Source organism: Engystomops pustulosus, chromosome 4 (genome assembly GCF_040894005.1).
Source record: "Engystomops pustulosus chromosome 4, aEngPut4.maternal, whole genome shotgun sequence".
Lineage (NCBI taxonomy): Eukaryota > Metazoa > Chordata > Amphibia > Anura > Leptodactylidae > Engystomops > Engystomops pustulosus.
In genome coordinates this window covers 54,201,662-54,220,425 of record NC_092414.1, presented here as the reverse complement: position 1 = coordinate 54,220,425, position 18,764 = coordinate 54,201,662, and the positions used below count along the sequence as shown (strand labels likewise).

Sequence of the window (18,764 nt, the reverse complement as noted above, 5' to 3'; positions counted from 1 at the left end):
TCCCCTGCGCTGCCTGAGGCCTAGGCGCGCAGGGTTAACCCTGACACTGCTGGACTGATCCAGGACCAGGTAGGGAAGAAATTCCCCTGCTGCTGCCCACCTCTGCCCTGGGGACCCCAAGCTATACAGCCCAGCACTGAGTCCTCCATACTCCCAGTGATCCCCTGCTCTGGGTTCTGTTTTATATTAACCCTTGCAGTGCCGCTGCAATACTCCACGTGGGTTTGGACTGTATCTCTGCTAACTACTGGACACTAGGCTCCTTGATTGTTTATCACTGGCCCCCCCTGCCCAGACGCCATGGGTAACCGGAGGAGGACGGCTAAAATGCTCAAAACAGCGTCCGGGGTGTCTGCGCCTCCATCGGATGATGAATCCGTCCATGAAGATCCTCCATTCCAGTCCCTGGAACCCCTGGACGCGCAGGATTGCTCCACATCCCAAGCCGTTCTTGCACAGATACAGTCGAACGCTGCCAAAAAGTTAGGGAGATTCTCCCGCACACAACCCTGCTCTCCTCAGGGGTCCCCAAACTCCTCTCCCTCCCTCTTTGAAGGCTCCCAGAGCCCGCCGCAGCTCGTAAGCTATGAAGAGGGTGCTGATCCGTCTGACGCGGCTACGGAGTTGGATCGGAAATTTGCAGAGGTGCTGGCGGCCATTAACGGATGCCAATCCAAACTGGTTACCAAGGTGGATGAGCTGCGACAGGACTTTGTTCTTTTAAGACACGATGTCCACAAAGCTAAAGAGCGTATTACTGAAACTGAACGCAGAATATCTGAGGTGGAGGACGTCCAGAGGCCTATGCCGACACAGATCAGAGAGCTTCAGCGCCAAATGTCTGCATCCATCGACAGAGCTGATGACCTCGAAAACCGCCTGCGACGGAACAACGTCAGAGTGGTCGGCCTCCCCGAAAAAGTGGAGGGGTCTGACCCTGTATCCTTTTTTGAAAATTGGCTCAAAAATATGCTTCCTGCAGATACCTTCTCCCCGTTCTTCACAGTAGAAAGGGCCCATCGTGTGCCATCCCGCCCTGGCCCCCCAGGGGGCAATCCAAGACCCTTCCTGGCCCGGCTGCTGCACTTTAGGGACAGGGACTCTATCCTCAGGGCTGTCCGTACCAAGGGAGAAATTCTCTATGCCAACAGCAGGGTGTCCTTCTACCCTGATTTCTCTGCATCCGTCAGGAAACAGCGAGCACAATTCACCGAGGTCCGTGCCCGTCTCCGTGACAAGGGGTATAAATACTCCATGATGTACCCTTCCAAGCTCCGAATTGTGGATGGTCAGAAGACTCGATTCTTCACTTGCCCAACCGAAGCACTTCACTGGGCTGATGCAGCTCCACGGGCTCCAGCTGCAAGGCCCGCACCTCCTGAGTGACTGGACTCACATATCCTTTTATCTGATATGCAATGACAATGCTGGACTTAGTCCTGAATAGTTATCCAGGGGTCCCAAATCACTGTTACAGTTTCTAATATTTGCTTATACTATACGTGCCTCACAAATGTACCCTGTGATTGATTTGCGCTTTCTTCTTGGTCATCTTGACCAGTGCGCCATTTATGGCACTCCATTCTCTCCCTCCCCCCCCCCCACCTCCCCCCCCCCCCGCCTCCCCCTACCATTACCTCCTTGCGTCTTCCTTCTTTCCCCCCCCCCCCCTCCCCTATTTCCTCTTGGTTCTCTCTAAATATGGCTGCCTAATAACCTCCTGATCATCTATTCATTAAGGGTTGAAGGTCCCGGGACAAATGGTGTAGGTTTGTCTTGAGTTAGGGACCACTGTTCTAATATTTGACTGTTATTGGGTCTAGGTCTACACTACTGCTGTTAGGGTGTTAGACAGGGGGTTTGTATTCTTGGGATTGTTAGTTCAGTTCTGTTATATTTGTTATGCTCACTGTTGTCTGTCTGTCTATGTCTCTGTGGTATGAAAGGATGAATGCTTGGTTGCTCACGTCTCCTTCCCCACACCCCTTTCCCTTCCGCTAATATGTCTTCACTTAAGGTAATGAGCTGGAACGTGAGGGGACTTAACTCCAAATTCAAGAGGGCCCAGATGTTAGATGTCATTAAGCGTCAGGCCCCCCATATTGTATGTATCCAAGAGACACACCTTACGGGTCAGAAGGTCCTCTCCCTGAAGCGGGCCTGGGTGGCTAGAGGTTACCATTCCTCCTACTCTGTATACGCTAGGGGAGTATCCATACTCATATCCAAAGCGCTTCCCATAGAGGTCATACAGGTAGCACCGGATCACTTTGGCCGTTATGTGATCATACATTGTGCCTTGTGGGGCTTTACCTTTACTATTGCGTCTATTTATGTCCCCCCTCCCTTTGATCCAGCTGTATTGCACCTAATATCCAGTAAGCTGGCTGCTATGCCTCCAAGTCCGATACTCTGTATTGGTGACTTCAATGCAGTCCCTAACCCCTCCTTGGATCGTACAAGTGGTCTTGACACAGGCTCGGCCCGTCTGAATGAGTGGCTCACTTCTCTAGACCTCGCCGATGTTTGGCGTAGTAAACACCCTCAAGAGAGAGAATACTCATTCTATTCCTCTGTGCACAAGAGCTTCTCTCGGATTGACCTGGCCTTTGTCTCCCCTGATATGATGCAGCACGTTGACCAGGTATCCTATTGCCCGCGCAGTGCGTCAGACCACTCCGCCTTGCTCATCAGTTTCCTTATAGGCCCCCCCAGTGACTCCCGCTTATGGCGCCTGCACCCGGCTTGGCTCCTATCCCCAGCGGTCCAGAGTACTGTTAGGGCAGCGCACAGCGAGTTCTGGGATGTACACTCAACCCATCCTGATCCTCTTCTAGTCTGGGACTCGTACAAGTCCTCGGTGCGGGGGGCATTCATGTCGGGGGTAGCTGGCCATAGGAAGTCCTTAAATGCCCAGGAGGAAAGGCTGACGGCTGTACTGGTGACTGCAGAAAAGGATTATCTAGAGAAACCTACTCCGGGGAATAAAAAGACTTGGGCTCAGGCGCAGAGGAACCATCTAGCTGTAGTGAAGGAGCGCACCAGCAAGCGCCTGCTAGCCAGGGAAGCGTCCATCTTTGAATTTGGAGATAAAAACGGGAAGCTGCTTGCGTATTTATCGCGGGCTGAACGCCCCTGTGCTTCCGTTCCCTCTATTATTGATGGTAACGGAGCATTGATCACAGAACCCCGGGCCATTAACATGGTATTTCATGAATACTATTCATCTCTTTACAGCTCCAGATTGTCCGCCTCTTCCGTCGAGATCTCCGGATTCCTTGACAGTCTTCCACTTTGGAGGCTCACACAGGCACAGTCATCGGAGCTTGATGCTCCGCTCTCGGCAGAGGAGGTGGAACTGGCCATCCAATCGTTGCCCCCCGGTAAGACACCTGGACTTGATGGGCTGGGAGGTGAGTGGTATAGGGATAACTGTGAGACTCTGGTCCCCCTTCTCCTCAGCCTGTACTCCGATGCGCTTGATAGCGGTTCCCTCCCCGACTCCATGCGAGAGGCCCTTATTGTAGTTCTTCCTAAGCCTGGCAAGGATCCCCTACTTCCCGACTCATACCGCCCAATTTCCCTCCTAAACTCAGATGTTAAAATACTAGCAAAAATTCTGGCAACAAGGCTTAACAAAGTAATACTATCATTGGTTCACCCGGACCAGACAGGCTTTATGCCTGGGAGGGGAACTGACATAAATATACAAAGACTACACCTGAACATTGCAGAGGCAGAGCGGTCTCCAGACCCTGGGTTTATATTATCCTTAGACAATTGTAAGGCATTTGATTCTGTGGAGTGGCCCTATTTGTGGACCCTTTTGCCTAGAATGGGTTTTGGCCCTCGATTTACAGCATTGGTTAAGCTACTGTATAACGATCCCAAGGCTAGGGTGCGGACTAATCTTAACATCTCACCTACTCTCCCTATGGCTAGGGGCACTAGACAGGGCTGCCCATTATCTCCCCTCCTCTTCGCACTCGCCATTGAGCCCCTTGCTGTGGCGATCCGCCACTCTGAGGGCATTAAGGGCATAACTAGAGGTACTATTATTGAAAAGGTATCTCTCTATGCTGATGATACACTTGTATACCTTGGAGACGTGGGCCCCTCTCTGGAATCCCTTCTGTCCCTGATAGAACGTTATGGGGGGTTCTCAGGCCTTCGGGTTAACTGGGACAAATCGGCCCTCTTTCCCTTATCTGATGTAGGGGTACACTCCCTCCCCGTCCCAGTCCGGGTGGTGTCCACCTTTAAATATTTGGGAGTCCAGGTGTCACGCAAGGTCCAGGCATTTACGGAGTTAAACATTACACCCCTGATAGCTGCAACGGAATCGCGCCTAAAAGCCTGGTCCACTCTCCCCCTGTCTCTGTACGGGCGTATTAATATATTTAAAATGATTTTTCTTCCAAAATTTCTATATCTTTTCCATGCCTGCCCTATACTACTTCCTAAGAGTCTGTTTAAACGCTTGGACGGCATTCTCAGGTCCTTCTACTGGCAGAGTAGTGCTCCGCGATTCAGTCTAGCGCTGCTTCAGGCTCCCAAGTCTAGGGGTGGACTGGCTGCCCCGGATCTGTATCTTTATTACATGGCTTCCCAGCTAGTATATGCCCAGTGGTGGATAGATATAGACATGGGTAATGCAGCTACTGCACTGGCTGGTGCCCTGGTAGGTTCCTACGAGGCCCTTACAAACCTGCTGTACAGGTATAAGTCCCCATCTGATACCCCACTTCCCCTACGTACGGTAGCGGTATGCTGGCGTAGGGCACAATCCCTGGTAGAACCGAGCTGCTCTCCCCCTCTCTCGCCTAGGACTCCATTGTGGCTCAATCCGTGGCTCTCTCACTTCCTCTCCCTCCCAGGCTGGACAATGTGGGGGGCGGCGGGGGTGAAATTTGTAGGTCAGCTCTTATCCCCGGAAGCAGAATTACTCAGCTTTAACGAGATAAGGGAGAGACATACGGTACCCAATACGGCTAGCTTCCATTACACGCAACTGCGACACGCATTCAAAGCCCAATTTGGCTCCTTCAGCCTGACAGTGAAATTCTCCAAACTAGAGACTCTGATGAGTACCCCGGACCTCCCTAAGCCACTCACTCAGTGCTATGCTCTCCTACAAGAGCAAAAGTCCAGACCGTTTGATAGAGCCTGTGAACGCTGGAGACAGGATATCCCTGACCTGTCAGATGATGACTGGAGGGAGGTTGAACTGTCCTACTTCACATCTGTAGTGAGTGCGAGGGACTTCCTGATCCAATCTAAATTCCTCCATCGAGTATATTTCACCCCTGCTAGACTATTCCGCATGGGAGCAATGCCCAACGACCTTTGCTTTCGCTGTCAGGCTGAAGCCGGATCCTTCCTGCATTGTGTCTGGTCCTGCCCCAGGGTTCATGCCTTCTGGTCCGAAGTGCTGGAGTTCCTTAATCTACACTTTGATTTCCCACGATTACTGTCTCCCTCTGTGTGTCTCCTCGGCATCATAAACGAAGTTGTCAATGGCCACTATGACAAAATTTAGGTTTGTCCTATACTACGCCCGAAAAGTGGTGGTGATGACCTGGAAGGACCAGGAGCCCCCTCCATTAAAAAGATGGATACTACTCATTAATAGTGTCATTCCCCACTACCGGTCTCTGTATACCAACAGGAAGTGTCCCCAGAAGTTTGATCGCATCTGGTCCAGATGGTGCGCGACTCCCCATACAGCCTTATAATCACATGTGATATATACTCCTCTCCATGATGAAGGAGACTGAGCGTGCTGGTGTGTGTGTGTGTGTGACTGATTGTCTATGTGTCAATAGTTATTTGTGTTGTATCAAGATGTCTGGCTGCAGTATCTGCTGTTATCTACTGTGTAATATCCCTCAGGTAGTTTTGAAACGCAGTAAGAACCTGACTGTTACCATGGCTGTTGTATAATAATCCTGTATTGGGGGGAAGGAAATATGTGACAGACAATCTTGTTTTCTGGTTTTGTTTATTATGTTTGTATAAAAATTCAAAAAACTGCAAAAATAAATACTTTTAAAAAAAAGAAAATTCAGAAGATACTTATCAGAACAGAATCTGACCGAAATCTGCTATAAATATGGGTCCAATATCAAAACAGGTTTTCTGTTTAATTCTTCTGGTATAAAATACCGCTGTGTGTCAAGCTTTTACTTATCTTTGCAATTTAATAATATGTATCAACATCGGCGAAGGTCCGATAAGAGCTGAATTCTAGGAACAGTGGTAAAGGTCTAATGAAAATATCTTTATGGCTTGTAATATCTTTATTCCTCTTGCATCAGGATATTCAGAAACACTTTACAGAGACATTCCTTCTTCATCATTTCTCAGTGAGATGTTACAATAGTGTCTCGTTTTTAGCATAAAATTACCAGAGGACAGAACAAAGATATTTCTTGATAGTCTGTTCAGCTTGATAAGCACATCAGAAAGAACATGATACACTTGTATGATGTTATTGTTTCCCCAGCTCGCTGTGATCAGTAATAACCAGTTGGCGGAGAAGGTCAGATTACGGCTTCGATATGAAGAAGCAAAGAGAAGGTAATTGCTGTTTTTGCAGCTGTTTATGTTGTTAGTCGACGCATATAGTTTCCTGCTAACAGTTCTGCAGGTTATGTTGCATAGGGCCCTGGAGTTTCTTAGAAGTGTTCCCAAGTTATAGTAAAGGTAGATTGTGCTCTGTATATTTTTTATATTTTATCCCAGTGTACTGGAAAATTCCTTTTTTGAGCTTAAAGTGATAAGACATCCATGGCTGTGGATTGGGGAGAAGACTGGTAGCTTCTTGTGTGCCGAGAATAAACAGAATCCATCATTGATTTTAGTGAAGAAGTGACAGCTGTTCCTTTAAAACCAATGGAATTTATTGATCTTACGGCTGGGACTTATCATTAGTAAAGGTTAAAGGGGTATTACAGAAATGTTCCATTGGATATATACACTTAATTATCTCCATGTCGATCTACTGTTTGAAATGGTCACTGCATTTAAAGGAGCCTGGTCCATTCATCATAAGGACTTTTTAGTATGAATGGGGTTGAGTTGCAATACCATGTTCCACCACTGTACTTTGTACTTCTATGCAATAACCAAAACAACCACTGGTTGGCTCGGCTTTTTAAGGAATGAAATAGCTACGGATAGCCTCCAAATTGTGTCATTTTCAATATAGTATATAAGAACCTATTCTATCTGAATACCTGAAAACTATGGTATACCCCTTTCATTACACATGCTATGATGGTCTAACAATTGAAAATGTGTTATGATATTGGTATAGATAGTGTATGTATTTGCCACACGGGTAGAGCCTCAACGCAAATTATAGAGCAGGTCATATTCCTGCACAGATTTGCGGCTGGGCCATTTTGATGGACATTGGTGGGGTGAAAGGCCCTGTGTATGCAGTCTGTGTGCACGAAGCCCAAGATTAATGTCCTTAGAGAAGAAATGAACACAGTGATGTCAAAACAGGGATAATAAACATAATGATGTCACAGTTAACCGGAAAGGACCTTAGTGTTGACACAGCAGAGAAATAATAAACATTATCACAATACAAATGTGGCCCATGTGGCGATGTTATATCCCATGGGTAATACACACTGACACACAGCTTAAAGGACACCTGTCATCAGGTCTGTGCCACTAGTCCTGTCACCTCTACCTGTTGGAGCAGCTCACAAGGATCCCATCCCAGCCTTTATCTAGTTATTTCATACATTATTCATTGTAAAATCATCTATTCTTTATTATGTAAATGAGGCTGGTCACGTGGTCAGAGGCAGTGATGTCACCCCTGTCCCCCCTCCCCTCTCCTCCCCCTGCTCATGTCTTTGTGTAATGTATAGTAAAGCATGGCTAGTGTGTGTGCTGCATCTGCTGACATGCTGCATCCTCCTAATATACAGGTGAGAGACACAGACATCAGCTACACATGAATCTGACATGTTCTGCTGTAACATGGCTGCCTGGAGCTGCTGTATCTCTCCTATATACACACACACATGCACACACAGGCTGCAGGGGGCGTGGCCACCAGCACCAGGAAGCACATCATTATACAGCCTCACATCATTATACAGGCTGTCAGTCAAGCACTGGGGGTGTGGCTGTGCCTCCCACTCATGAATAGAGTGGACAGCTTGAATATGCTAATGCTTCATTGGACATTTCACAGGTCCTTTGCATACAGCTTTAGGACCTCATTGCTTAGGTTTACAGGCATGTGGAGGGACAATGAAGGGATAGAGGCAATGCTCTCTAATGGCAGTTTATGAAAATATATTTAGTTTAGAGGGGTTATTTTGCATGACGGGTTCTCTTTAAAGGGAACCTGTCAATGCATTTTCACAAATTCCACTAGTGACAGGTTCCCATAGAGCCCTATTAACTGACAACCTTATTTTAGCTAACAATTGTTTCCCTCACATTCCCATAAATCAACATTATCTTATATTACCGGTCATCAAAAGGGGCGTGTCCTGCTGGGACAGCCCCTCCCATCTACTCCTCCCAATGTCCCATCCCTCTATTCAGCACTTAATGCCATGTGACTAGGGTGATGTCATCTAAGGTCCTTTAACCAAGTCACATTTACAACGTCTATAACATTTAAGCTGTGAGCTGGCTGCACAAACAGTGGCCAGCTCCCAGCCCTCATAGACTTATATTGTGCATGGTCAGGTTGGGGTGAGGCACAGTGTATGCACTGTGTATGTGTCATTACACGGTGACTGTGCCCCCCTGCCAATGTCCACCGGCCAATTGTGGATGAGGCCTAAAGTACATCAATATCTGATCTCCATTGGTCCAACCTTAGATACATAGGCTATATAAACATACAACAGTGAGCATAGATAAAGATCTTTTAAATTCAGATATAATTGGTCCTGGATGTACATGGTACTTTTCATATCTGCCTTTTCATGCAGCTCAACGACAAATTTTGTGCAATCTTATGTGTCAGGAGGCCTCACATATCTTCCTGGCAGCAAATTTTGGAAAATAAGGTCTCAATATTTTGTTTCCACTTAGAAAAGTTTGCCCAAACCTTTTTTTATCATCCAGTTAAAACACAGGAGAATATACACATATACATACTGCCAAAACTTGCCATGCAGCAACACACAAACAATAAAGAGCAACCAGCATTTTTGGTCTTGGCGCAACCTAATCCTCCCTCAGTACATGAAGACAGGAGTGAATGTAAATGTTAATTGTTGTGACTACTGACTTTGTTTCTTCCATTTCTTCTGTTTTAAGCTGCGCCTTTCTGTTTGTTCACCTGATACAATCTCACCCTTTCTCAGTTATGTTGCATATAGTGTATCCCTTAGTGCACCCAGTGTAACAGAAATGTTTGCCTAAATATAGGATATCCAACATTAAGATACAGCTGGCAAAGCTAGACAGTGAAGCGTGGCCTGGAGTTCTCGACTCTGAACGCGACCGCCTTATCCTAATAAATGAAAAAGAGGAGCTCTTAAAGGAAATGCGATTTATTAGTCCAAGAAAGTGGAGCCAGACAGATGTTGAAAGACTGGAATCGGAGAAGAAGCGACTAGAAGAAGATTTACAGGCTGCAAGAGACACACAAAGCAAAGCACTTACAGAGAGGTAAGTGGGACTATATGTATGAAATCTACCGTCTGTGTGCTTGTTAGCCTGTAGACACCAACGCCTTGGAAGGTAAAGTAACAAGATTTTCCTAAAGAGCGTAGACCATGCATGGATTATAGCACACAGTTTTAGGCACCTGGGTATAAAAAGTATACACCACAGCTGAGATTAGAGAATGGGAAGAGGAAGACTAAAGTAATTAAAATAATACATGGAAATCAGAACCAAGGTAGACTGCCATCATAAATGGGGACTCTTTACTGTAAGAGCAATGACACTTTGAATCATTAATCGCAACATCTTCTGGGCTATTGGTTTCAATGTTTGAGTGAAATGGATATAAAATTATCACTATGGCTCATAAATCTTTGGTGACAGACTTTGATCTATTATTTTGATTACCATAATTAAAGTGGGGGATATGGAATGTGGAGCCAATGGCATTTATCTTAAAAAAATCAACACAGTAGGAGTATAGATTAGACTTGGTTAGACTTTTTAACTGTGAAGCCACTTAGGATGCCGGTGTACGTAGGGTGCCCATGCACGCTGAAGCTTGGCCACATTTGATTGCGGTAATTTCCTGGGCTACAAGCTAGAATAAGTGTAGGTGCATGTCCATAGGGTATGTTCACAAAAGTATTTGTTCAAGATTTTACAGTGAAAAAACGTTCACTCATTGGTATTTAAACTGCATTTTATGGCAGAAAACTCAAGTTAAATACAGGGTCAAAATCTGCTGTTGGACTATGCAGATTTTGACTGACGTGCCCTATTTTCACCCTACGCCCAGATTATGCCAGTGAAATATATGGCGCATGTCTTTTCATTGGTCTAGAAGTCCTTTGGAACAATATAAGTTTAAACTATAATTTGTACTAATATATGACAATAATATTTTTGCATGGCAGACACTTTTTGGGATCCCACTGCTGAAACTAGTTGCCTTTCCACTTTTTAGAGATACATCAACCATATTGACATAGTTGCATGATGTTGTGTATAGTTTATATTTTATATGCAGTCCCACCCAACCTAAGTATTATTTATTTGGTTGCTAATACATCTATCCCATAATTTTTATGCAAGCAACAGGCATTTCCTGAGTTTGTCATTTGCCCCATAATCTTCTCCCTCACCAGTTAATAACACAACTGGTAGAAGAGACTTGGAGAAGTCTTCTGTTTTTTGTCTTCTCTAACAGTATATAGAAAGAATTCCATCCAGTCCCATTATTAGCCTTTGTAGTTTGAAAGATATGACATGGACGGGTCTGGAAATGACAGGAATGTCTATGTATATAGATCTGTTTGTACCCGATAGGGTCCACAATACAAGTAGGCAGTTTCTTACACTATAGAATCTATGGAATTCATGTCAACTACATAAACTGCACATATATTCCTCTTCCAGGGGTCAGGAAACAGTTCTGTAAATACCTGGCTAACTATTTAGTCTTGAGGTCTAGCAGACCTAGTGGGAGAGACACATAGATTAGAAATAGCAAAGCACACAGTGGTACCAGTCTAGCCTGAATGTCTGCACAAGTGTCTGACAGGTTAGGTCAGGAGAGGCATTCACAGAGCACATAGTGGAAATCTGGAATCCCAGTGTGGTGACCTTCCATTCCTGCTCTACATCTCATCTGAAATATTGCTCATTTTTTACCACAAATTAATTGACTTAATTTTTCTTTGCAAAAGTGTATACTGAATGTCTAAAACATCCACAAAATTTAGAGAATATAATTATAATTTATTTATTCAGTCATTCTTTTCATTGACTGACATGACTTCTGACAGACGGCGTTACTATGCTCCATTAAACTGGAACTACAATTTCCAGGATGGGTGCTACTTTGTAGGGGGCATGTGACCCTTCTGGTATTTTGACAAGCTAGTGACATCATTTGCCTGCCTTTTGATTTTTGCAGTTCTGCAAAAAACATTTGAACTTCAAATAACACATGGACCATATTTACACAGAAATTGATGACACACTGATGACAAACTGACCACAAAAATGGACCATGCTGTTTGTGGCCATGTTTGTGTGCAGGTAGCCATAGACGGAAGTGCTTAGCTGCAATGGTGGTCTACTTTGAGGTATTTCATAAAACAATACATGACTTGTCTTTGCTGCAGACTCCTCAGCTCTTGGCCCCCATCTTTGTGCTCCTATACAGCTCCTCCCTCCCCCACTGAGGGAGGAGCTGTACAGGAGCACAAAGTTGGGGACCAAGAGCTGAGCAGTCTGCAGCATAGACAAGTCACATGTTGTTTTTGAAATGCATCCAAACCAAAGCCAACCCCTGTGACTACACAGATAATTCGGTCCGGATGTCAGTTAAGTTATAACACACAATTATATTATGTAATATATAGTAATGCAAATGCTTAGAGAAAGCAGAAAGGCATATTTGCAATGCAGGAGTGATGGGCTTCTGTAACCTGTCTTTAGTGAAAATGAGGTCCCTGGTGACAGGTTCCCTTTAAATATCCTTTAATACCTATGTAAATACACATCCACATAGCAATATCATAAACTGGGCTACCATCCTGTTTATTTTAACCCACAATTGTAAAAAGAAAATGAGGACAATAGCTGTCTTTCTGGCACGTCCATCTGGCGTTGTCCTTATAGTTTATAAGGGTGTCCATGACGGCCATTAATGCCCTTATAGATATACACGAACACCATGGGCAGGGATGTAATGATCTAATTTTTAACAGACTCTTTAAGAAATAAAAAGGGTAAAAAGTAACTCTCCGTGTTTTTAGCATTTTAATTAGTGGACATTCTTTTAATTGCTTCATGTAACATTTAACACAAGGCACAAGCAATAACCTAACACCCTTATTATTAGTTACCTATGGTGTGGGTGTTATCGGTTCCTGTGTAATTATGATATGTTAATTCTTTTCAGTAATGGCGCTGTGCGTGAAATGGCCACTTATGAGAACAATAGATAACGGTTATCTTTCAGGACACACATTGACGAGGCATTCACCAACATTTATATCCTGTGATTTACTTTCATAGACGTTTGTTACCTATAAATTAGTGCCATTGTTTTGTGATCCACTACATTTCATGTTAGACATTATCTCTTCTGCTCATATGTGTATATTTATTAGGAAGAACAGATAAGGTAGCTTTGTTGTTCTCATCTTGTTTATCTGTGCCCGCATTTAGCCTTCTTTCATTTTAATTACACCTGAAGTTTTTGTACAGCTAATTACACAGCGTGTTAACTACAGCAAGTTGTTTCACTTTTCAACGTATTTTAAAAAAATAAAGTGAATTTCCGTGGATTTCTAGTTCAGAAAATTAATGTTCAAATACCTTATAAAGGCATTCAGGATTAAAGGAAACCTACCGTAAGGAATTTACCATCAGTACCAGAAGTAGATTTGTTGATAGATTCCTCCTGTGTGCTGGTGCCCTAATCTGTAATTTGATAATCCTGGAACCTAGCCTAACTTGTTAAAAACTTTATATTACTAGTATGTATATTAACTGCAGAGGCTACTGGGGCATGTACTAGCCTAGCCTGGCCGGGCACTGGGAGCTAAGGTTACTCCAAGTCCCAGTAGCCTCTATAGGTAATTTACATATTAATAATATAAAAGTTTTTAACTAGTTAGGTTAGGTTGCAGGATTATTAAATAACAGATTAGGGCAGAGGCAGGCAGGAGGAATCTACCATCACATCTACTTCTGATGGTAGATTCTTCCTGGTAGGTTCCCTAGTGACAATGACATTGACATAAAATAGAAGTCTAAAGTCTAATAAAATTATTTGGTACTTATTTCCTTAGATCTTGCTACTCAGCTGCTTTTTAGTTTTACTCTTTTAAAGTAAAGCTGTGCTCTATTACAGCTGCTAAGCACCAGTGCCTACAGTTATATATGGTAGTCTGAAGTCTACCGTATGTCTCAGCATTATTTCGGATACTTCTGTTTTTTCCGTCTCACTGTAGAAATGAAAAGTGCAGATGATTATAGGATATTTTGTAGTATACTATAGTTCATATTGCAAATATCCATGAAGAAAGAAATATCGGATGGCGCTCACCATTCTTCTAAAATCTTCAAACGATGTTTCTTCAGGGAAGGAAACGTCATGGAAGGGAGTGTATATTAGGGGAGGAGTTATCCCCGCAACTAAATAGTCACGAATGACTGAGATTAGCCCAATACGACGAGTTACTATTATAGCTGTAGCGCTATGTCGTCAGAGGCTAATTACAGGAATGAAGGTAGGCGGACCATGCATCTGTGTTTGAAACATAAGGATTGGATAACAGTGATAATAGGTACTACCAATGGTGTCGAGGGTGTACTGAGTGATACCTTCCGCATCAAGAGAAAGTATGTGTTTTTTGGCAGTGAGCATAGAGGCCGGATGAAGCGGGAGTAAGCGTGAAACGGCGGTCGTCTCGTTGGGCTTGTGAATGTCTTTTTACAGATATTTGTGAGTAGGTCATGACATAAAGTTTTAAGATTTTAGAAGAATGGTGAGTGCCGTCCAATATTTCTTTCTTCATGGATATTTTCCCTTACGTCCCCATGACGGCCCACCTGGAGGATGACCCCTTGACCTCTGTAGGGACAGGAAGCAGAGAAGTTAAAAGGCCGCACCCCGGCATCCATACTCCAGTGTCTTCCTGTCCCTACACAGGGCAGGGAGCAGAGATAGATCTCTCCTCACAGGCCTCCTCCAGGGGGGCAGTGGGGGGAGCACAAGTCTGCAGGCACGGGCCGACCCTTACCTGCCAGTTCCCGGACCTCGCCTCGGCGCATCGCGCGTCCTCCCTGGCTCCGTTGGGAACTGTTGTGCCGGCTCTACCCTCGACTCCGCGTAGCTCCAGGGTACCCGGAAGTCGGAGCACGCGTGGTGGCTCCGGTCACGTGCTCCGACGCATCATTGGAGTACTTCCGGTCGCACCGGAAGTGACGATTTGAGTCACTGAATGGCCGAAGCTGGATCACGTGCTGCGGCGCACGAACTACAGGGCTTCCGGTCGCACCGGAAGTGACGTTTGGGGGCTCGGCGGCGCCAAAGATTTAAAAGTTTGGTCGCAGGTAGTCACTCTGACTCTGAGGTCTAGATCGCCTACCACTACGCCAATAAGGTACTGTATACTAGGCTGATGTGTTAAGGTACTTGATTCTGCATATATTGTACTGTTGTATGTGAATAAGCCCCCCTTACCTATGATTATAGGACCCATGGAAGTATCTATCTTTTCTAGCGAGGTCCTGGCCATGGAATCTTCTGTATCAGATCCCCAATCTACAGGCCCTGTGAGTGTCTTATAGATTAAAGGGGCAGGGGCTCTATTCATATATATGTTATATCCCCTGTAAATACTAAGCTGTCACTTATCTCTTGGCAGGAGCCGAAAGAGAAAGTGAGGAGCAAAGATCCCTCTAAAGATGGGAAGAAATCAGCCTGTCGTAAATGCAACATGTGCAATACAAGGCTTAATTCTAATTATAAGAAACCAGTATGCAAGGAATGTTTGGATAACCTTCTAAAAGAAGAGCGAACAGGCTTTAGGGAAGAGATACGTGCTTTCATTAAAGGAGAAGTCCAATCTTCTGTAGCCTCCTCTATAGCCTCGCTTAGCCTTCCTGAGCCCCCACCCAAAAGGGCCCTAATTTGTGCCTCAGAATCAGACCCTGACTCAGAGGATAATTCCTCTTTTAAGGATTCTCTAGAATTGGAGCCGTCCACTTCTCTATCCGCTTCAAAAATGGAATCCAGATATCTGTTTTCCTCTGACGACTTAGACCAATTGCTTAAAGCCATTCGTGATACTCTAAAAATTGAAGAAGTGGAAGAAGCTAGATCCATTCAGGATGAGCTGTTTGGTATCCTTAGATCCCAGAAAAAGAGAGTGTTCCCCATCAACGATACTCTCAAACAACTCATTCAGGAAGAGTGGAGAGATCCTGAAAAGAGGATTTCTGTGTCTAAGGAATTCAGGAATCGTCTATTATTTGACGAAAGTGATACTAAATTCTGGAATTCACCTCCCAAGGTTGATGTCCAGGTAACAAAATTAACAAAGCGCACTGACCTGCCCTTTGAAGACTCTATCCAGCTAAAAGATCCTATGGATAGGAAAGCTGACTGTTTACTTAAAAAAGCTTGGGAGTCTGCTATGCTTAATCTAAAAGCTAATGTAGCCACTACCTCGGTTGCCCGTACAATGTACTTCTGGCTATCTGAGCTGGAAAATCACATTAGGGAAGGCACTCCCAGAGAACTCCTGTTAGAGACTCTTCCAACTCTAAAGTCGGCTACTGCCTTTATTGCTGATGCATCTGGTGAATCCGTCAGGTTCTCTGCAAAAGAAGGAGCATTGTCCATTGCAACTAGAAGAGCGCTATGGCTAAGGCAATGGTGTGGGGATTTCAGGTCAAAGTCCAAACTTTGCAGCATTCCATTTGAGGGAGAATTTGTGTTTGGTCCGGAACTTGACTCTATTCTGGAGAAAGCGGCGGACAAAAAGAAAGGGTTTCCTGAGGTTAAAAAACCACCCAGGAAACAGCCCTTTCAGGACTTTAGAGATCGAAAAAATTCATACAGAGGCAAAGGCAAGCAAGGGCGCTGGAGCCATCCGAAAGGAGGTAGAGGTAGAGGCTTCCTCCTCAGCTCCAGTAATTCAACCTCATTTGGGAGACAATGACGCCAGAGTGGGAGGAAGGTTACTAGGGTTCCTTGCACGATGGTCCCAGATCACATCCAACCCTTGGATTCTGGACATAATAAAGCAAGGGTACAAGCTAGAATTAACATCTCTTCCTCCCCACAAGTTTATCCTGACCAGCCTGGAGTCTCAAAAGTTGACTGCTTTAATTTTTCAGGAAGTCCAGAAACTCATTCAGATGGACGTAATTACACCTGTTCCAGAAGAAAAGTGGAAGGGCGGTCACTTCTCCCCCTTGTTTCTCATTCAAAAGCCAAATGGATCCCACAGGATGATTTGCAACCTCAAAGGTTTGAACCAGCATCTCTTGTACAGGAAGTTCAAGATGGAGTCAATAAAGTCTGCAGTAACACTGATCCATCCAGGAGCCTACATGTGCACGATAGACCTGAAGGATGCGTATTACCACGTCCCTATCTACCTTCCATCTCAAAAGTTTCTGAGGTTCGCAATAGTCTCACCGCAGGGGAAGAAACTATGCTTCCAATACAGGTCTCTACCTTTCGGGATAGCATCAGCGCCAAGAGTATTTTCAAAAATCATCATAGAGGTCGTAGCCTTCTTAAGGACACATCAAGTCTTGGTCGTTCCATATCTGGACGACTTACTCATAATAGCGAAAAATCGAGAAGAACTTATTCTACACCGAGACTTTACAATCCAAACGCTACAGAATCTGGGATGGATTATAAACTGGGAGAAGTCTGCCTTGCATCCAGATACTCAGATCCTTTTCCTGGGGACCCTCCTAGACTCTGTGAACCAGAAATCTTATCTTCCCAGAGAAAAGTCAGAACGCCTGGTAGGTCAGGTGAACATTTTTCTCCATCACCAGAGATGCTCGATAAGAGATGCTATGAAGCTCCTGGGGCAGTTAACATCTTGCATCCAGTGTGTCCAGTGGGCACAGAACCATACAAGAGTCCTACAAGGCTGGATACTGCAATCATGGGACAAAGATCCCCTACATCTGGACAATTACATCAGCATTACTCCTGCGGTCAAACAGTCCTTAGTGTGGTGGACCATTCCTACACACCTACAGAAGGGAGTTCCATGGCATCCTTGGCCGCTATCTATAGTCCAGACAGATGCAAGTCAAAAGGGCTGGGGTGCGAACATAGCAGGGTCCTTCTTCCAGGGAAGTTGGCCTCCTCCTATCCAAAGAATGTCGTCCAACTATCGAGAACTAAGGGCAGTCCTGGAAGCCCTGAAGACAGCCAGTCATCTCCTGGTGGGACAACACGTGAAAATCCTATCGGACAACTCAACGACAATAGCCTACCTACAGCATCAAGGGGGTACAAGATCTCCAGACCTTTCAGACCTCTCAAGCGAAATATTCTCATGGGCAGAATCGAACATCAAGTCCCTATCAGCAGTTCATCTGAGAGGGAAGGACAACAAGGTGGCAGATTTTCTGAGCAGGAAAAAACTAGACCACAACGAATGGTGTCTGAACCAAAAAGTATTCCAGCTTCTAACCCAGATGTGGGGAATACCTGTAGTGGATCTGTTTGCCACCAGAGAAAATACGAAAGCGGAACTTTTCTACTCTCTCAGTTATTCAGAGACCACCTCGAAGTTAGATGCATTCAGCCACAAGTGGGATGCTCCTCTGGCATATGCCTTTCCTCCTCTGCCTATAATTCTCTGGTCCTATATATACATTTGCAAATAAGAAAAGGAGGTTATTTATTTACTCTTCCCATACCTAAAGAATATTTTCATGAATAAATATGTTTTTTAAAACAGTTAAGGCATGAGAAACCTTATCAGGTTGTTTCATCTGTCAGTGGTGTCTGAGCACAGAAAGCTAATTTACGCAAACTGCTTTAAGAAATAAGAAAGGCAAAGGCAAAATGAAGGACACAGGAACATATTTCTTTAATAAATTATATTACATAGTTTTCTATTATCATCTGCATTATTGATTTCATTTTATACTTGATACTAATCAACCAGGATTAGCTGACCTAATATGTATGGAGGCCCCTCGACTCACCCCCGTTAGTAGATTTAAGAATCAAGAATTGGGATTTTAATTGCAAAATCATTATTTTCTTGTTTTATGTGACACATCTGTGAGCTACAGTCCAGACAGAGTTCAGCTAAGATTTAGGGCCCGTGCACACTAACGTATGGGGAACGTATATTTGGCCACAAATTTACGGCCGCATGTACGTCCCCCATAGTTGTCTATGGCGCCCGGGCTCAGTACAGTGAGCACAACATGTGCTCACCATGCCGTGGCCGCAAAAAAGCATGGAGCACGGTCTATATTTGGCCATAATAATGGACGTGTGGCTCTATTTTCTATGGAGAGAGGAGGAGTGAGCAGCGCTCGCTTCTCCTCTTCTTCAACCCGCCCAACATGTGCCT

General features: G+C 44.7%; 1 protein-coding gene across 1 annotated transcript in view; it reads left to right on the top strand.

The window, feature by feature from the left end:
- Window positions 1-18,764, top strand: part of WWC1 (WW and C2 domain containing 1) — a 116,113-nt gene that overhangs the window by 70,968 nt on the left and 26,381 nt on the right. Inside the window, exons 8-9 of the mRNA XM_072145956.1 lie at window positions 6,506-6,579; window positions 9,415-9,657. Of these exons, the coding sequence (XP_072002057.1) occupies window positions 6,506-6,579; window positions 9,415-9,657 (317 nt within the window). The remainder of the gene's footprint in view (window positions 1-6,505; window positions 6,580-9,414; window positions 9,658-18,764) is intronic.